The following is a 4,244-nucleotide window of genomic DNA, read 5'->3' on the forward strand; positions in this document are numbered from 1 at the left end:
GGATTTAACAGCCGGGCAGAGGCGGTGCTGAGGGCCAGGGTTTGGGGGTGGGATGGCAGGGGTAGGGGGGCGGTTGGGCTTGATGAATTGCTTTTCCTTGCAGCAGCTCGCCAGGAAAGCCGCCCCCTTCTCCACTCCACGCCTGTGAGAGCACGGAGCAGGCGCTGCAGCATTACTTACACACCGTGTTCCCTGGGGCGTTCAGGTTGGTAACGGGCTTTTTTCTTAACAGCTCGGGGAACGCTCAACTGGAAACTGGAGGTAGAGCAACTTTTGTGTAACTTTATTCCCCTTCTTCCTTACAGCACATCCCACGTGCTCGAGCAGCCATGTATCACCCTACCTCCATACCCCCAGTTTTTTTCTCCTCTTCTGAGCAGACAAGGCTTCCTCCTGGACAAACCCCCCAGTTACTCCTCCCCAGGTAACGGGACCCTGTTGGTCATGTAACAGAGGCCAAAAAGAATTACTAAAGAAATAGTTGAGTGTTTGTAGGGCAAAAATGAGGAGTGTTAAGGGACTCTTGTGCTACGCTGAGCTCAAGTAAAGCAGCAGGGAAAATAAAATTTTGATTGGTATGTTTTAGTAAAGATGTTTGTCCCTGCAGCTGTGGAAAGCATCCCGGTCCTCGCGGCCCTGCAGTCGTCACCGGTTCTGCACACGCTCCTCTACGGCTTATACAAGGATCTCCAGAAGCTGAACACACGGCGCTGGGCCAGCTTCTTCTCTGCTGGAGTGGAGCAGGAGGACTTCCAGGAGGCCTTACAGGAGCTGAGAACTCTGTCCGAGTGCTATGAAACGGGGCTGGAGGCAGACGAATCTGAAGATGAAGCGGATTCAGACTAACTCACCTTTATTACAAGCGCTAGTGAAAGAATGAGATTGCTCTCAAAATAAAGGGAATGGCTTTTAAGATGGCCCAACTGCTCCTTCCCTTTCAGCAGCCTCCTGGTACAAAGGCTGGGTGAAGTCACCCGGCTACTGGCAGTTGTGTTGGAGAGGAGAAAAGCTACTTTTTTGGGGCTGGTTTTTATGGTTTGGTTGGGTTTTTTAACTCTGCAAAGTGAGTTTGCTCTGCCTGTTAGAATAAGACCACACAATAAATACAGAATTCAAGATTGTAACTTTCCCACATACAATCAACACAGGGGGAAAGCTTACAAACAAAAAAATCATGTGTGTGTTCCCCATGAAAACAGACATCTTGTGCTACAACATTTACATGTTTTTGTCAAAGGCTGGGGGCCCAGCCTTCACCGCGGACCGAGGTGTCACTTCTGTCATTTCATTGCTGAAGCTCCCCCCGTGTAGGTTCTAGGGGACGTTCTCACCCTAATGCCTTCCTTCAGGTTGGTACAGATTGAGAAGTGCAGCTCGTCAGGTGTAGCGGGAAAGTGAACAAGAAAAAGGTGCTGTTGTAAGTACCTGTGCAAATATTTTTCCTTTATCCACAGCACCTGTCTAGCAGCAAACTGGCAAACAACTCTCCCGCTTCAGTCAGTGGCTGATCACGCGGGAGGAGCCTTAGTCATCGGGTTCTTCCTCAGAAAGCAGAAGATCTTTATCTGACAACTGGTCCGTGTTACTGGTGCTAGTTGCGTCCTCCTCATCTTCTGAGCTCCCATCACAGGACGTATGAAACAGCTTCATCAGTTCTCTGAACCTGTGGGACACCTGAGGAACACGGGAAATCCAAGATGATGAGGCACGTAAGAGCCGGCCCAAAATGGGCGTTTCCTAGTTCAGGCTCTTTGTGCCTTTACGCTAAAAAGCCGACAAGTGCATTTTATGCAAGAGTCAATCAGAAAGGAAAGAGAAATGGAAGAGCACGGGGTTGTTCTGTTTTCTTTGGAAGAAAGAGGAAAGGCTGAGGGAGCTGGTCTTGTTCAGCCTGGAGAAGAGAAGGCTGAGAGGGGATCTCATCACCACCTACAAATATCTCAAGGGTGGGGGTCATGAGGACGCAGCCAGACTCTTCCCAGTGGTGCCCAGCGCCAGGACAAGGGGCCATGGGCACAACCTGAAGCAGAAGAGGTTCCAGTTGAACGGGAGGAAGAACTTGTTGACTGTGAGGGTGCCCGAGCCCTGGCCCAGGCTGCCCAGGGGGGCTGTGGAGTCTCCTTCTCTGGAGATCAACCCCCGCCTGGCCGCTGTCCTGTGCCCCCTGCTCTGGGTGAGCCTGCTTGGGCAGGGGGGTGGCACTGGGTGATCTCTGGAGGTCCCTTCCAACCCCGGCCAGGCTGGGATTGTGTGTTTGGGAAGATTCCTAGGTGGTGTGGGGAAGGTTAAGAGGCAAAACCCAACAGATTCCTTGTGTTTTAAGTAGAAGGCTGGAGACCCAGGCAGCAGTCACTGCAACAATGCTGGTACCAAATACAAGGCTGGAATGGCAGTGATGTAAAAGGGACTGTGGCAGCCACGATTTTGGGCTCCACCAGAACAGATCAGGGTTGGGTTTGGTTTTTTTTATTTGCAATGGGGATTATTTTTCTCTGATGCGGCATCAAATCAAAGTTAAGTTTGAGAGACTTAATACGACAGCAAACCTCCCCCTTCCTTTCTCCCCATCCACTGGAGCCGACGGAAGCCTTTCCACCCCAGCCCCTCACCTCACTAGCCGTCTTGTTGCCCAGTTTCTGCGAGATGGCATGGAAAGTCTCCAGCTGGGCTCCTTTCTCCTGACAGGTGGTAAGGATGACTCTGTCGGCCTCCCTGCAAAATGGTACAATAGCCATGAGAACAGCCCACAAAAGCACGGACACGCTTCAGCCACCCCGAGCGCGAGGGGCCTGTTCCCAGGTAAGGGTAACGATCCCGGCGCAAGTCCAGCAGCCTCATTACTACCACCCCCACTCACAGGACACGTAAGCAGCACTGCATTGAGCCTATTTTTAAGCTTTTTCAAGGAGAAAAATAGTTCTTCCCCAGCCTGAAGTACTATGGCAATTACACTGCGATGAGCAGACAGCATTTCTCACAGGAGCAAGACGTCAGCTGTGAGGGGCTGTGGTTAGAGGAAACAAGACAGGAATGTTCAAAGGGAGGGGGCAGAAGATGTTAGAAAATGGGAACGCAGGATGAAAATAAAGGAAACTCTCTCAGAGGAAAGCTGAAGGCAAGTACGGAATGCACGGGTCAGGCAGATCTACCTGGTCCAAAGCACAACCTTCTCCCCCGTCGAGCTGACTTTGCTGTTCTTGGCACACACGGTTGCTTCTGTGACTCGCTGCTGTTGCTGCTCCTCTTCCTTCTGCCCCAGGGAGGCAGTAACCCCTCTGTATTCCAGCTGCTCAGAATGCTGACGCGCCTGGAAGCCGTTGTTCGCATTTGACTTTAACCGGCTCTCGGGGAAGTTTCCACTGCAGCCCGGATCATCGGCTTCCAAACTGTGCTCATCAGGGGACTGGGAGCTGCAGCTCTTACCCAGGGTGGGTTTTCTACCCGGTGTTACCCAGCCCTGCTTTGCTTCAGGTTTTTCTTGCAGAGGCAAAGGTGGTCCCTCAAGTTCTTTCACGCCTAATTTTGAAGCGTGACCCAAGAGTGGGAGCTTATCTGCTGTATCAGAGTGGAGCCCCTCAGTCTGACACAAACTCTTTCCAGAGGAGGAACCAGGTCCCGTTAAACCTTTCGCTGCAGCAGAATGAGAAGACAGCAGCGGATCTCTGCTCCGCCCGGGGGCAGCAACCCCACTTCCCTGATGTTGCTGGTTTAGTCCCTCACTTCGCACAGCGCAAGGGCAGTCTTTGGTTTCTTGAGGTAGATTTAGAGTAGCTTTTTGTAGATGTGTCCATCTGGGGCCAGTGCCAGCAGAGTCACTGTCCTTCGCAGTATTCGCAGCAGCACTGACACCTGGGTCTGGAACCTGATCATCAGGCAGTGCAGCTTTGTCAGACGCGTGTCTGCTGGAGACATTCCTTCCTTCCAGGTGAGCTCCTGATGAGAAACCCAAACAAGATCAGACAAGCTGTTAGTAAGAAAAACTTCTGGAGGCTTCATTAATTTACTTTTCCAGACTTTTTTGGGTGTTTTTTTTAAAATTCTAGAGCATAATGCTGTAAATGAGAACACAGTTTGGGAGCAACTTTGTAATTCTATGTGCAGTTTACCCATCCCGTACTTCAAGGCGGTGCTCTGCACTCTTCACCACTGTTGGTTACTACAAGCAGCTGCTGTATGACGAAGTGATCATAGAATCACAGAATCGTTTGGGTGGCAAAGCCCTTTCAGCTCCCCCAGCCCAACCG

General features: G+C 51.3%; 2 protein-coding genes across 6 annotated transcripts in view; one reads left to right on the forward strand and one right to left on the reverse strand.

The window, feature by feature from the left end:
• Positions 1-1,001, forward strand: part of MSTO1 (misato mitochondrial distribution and morphology regulator 1) — a 3,969-nt gene extending 2,968 nt beyond the window's left edge. For 2 of the 3 annotated variants that reach the window (XM_035903939.1, XM_035903937.1), the window contains 3 exons: positions 107-205; positions 306-424; positions 608-1,001. In XM_035903939.1, coding sequence (XP_035759832.1) covers positions 107-205; positions 306-424; positions 608-846 — 457 coding nt within the window. In that variant the 3' untranslated portion in view covers positions 847-1,001. Of the gene's footprint in view, positions 1-103; positions 206-305; positions 425-607 lie in introns of all 3 variants that reach the window. The other variant, XM_035903936.1, reaches the window with a different exon arrangement.
• A 103-nt stretch (positions 1,002-1,104) lies between these two features.
• The window catches only part of GON4L (gon-4 like), a 32,567-nt gene continuing 29,427 nt past the window's right edge, over positions 1,105-4,244 (reverse strand). For all 3 annotated transcript variants that reach the window (XM_035903934.1, XM_035903933.1, XM_035903932.1), the window contains 3 exons: positions 3,150-3,933; positions 2,610-2,712; positions 1,105-1,674 (listed from right to left, as the gene is read on the reverse strand). In XM_035903934.1, coding sequence (XP_035759827.1) covers positions 1,525-1,674; positions 2,610-2,712; positions 3,150-3,933 — 1,037 coding nt within the window. In that variant the 3' untranslated portion in view covers positions 1,105-1,524. The remainder of the gene's footprint in view (positions 1,675-2,609; positions 2,713-3,149; positions 3,934-4,244) is intronic.

Source organism: Egretta garzetta, unplaced genomic scaffold, assembly GCF_000687185.1.
Source record: "Egretta garzetta isolate BGI_Z169 unplaced genomic scaffold, ASM68718v1 scaffold141, whole genome shotgun sequence".
NCBI classification, from domain to species: domain Eukaryota; kingdom Metazoa; phylum Chordata; class Aves; order Pelecaniformes; family Ardeidae; genus Egretta; species Egretta garzetta.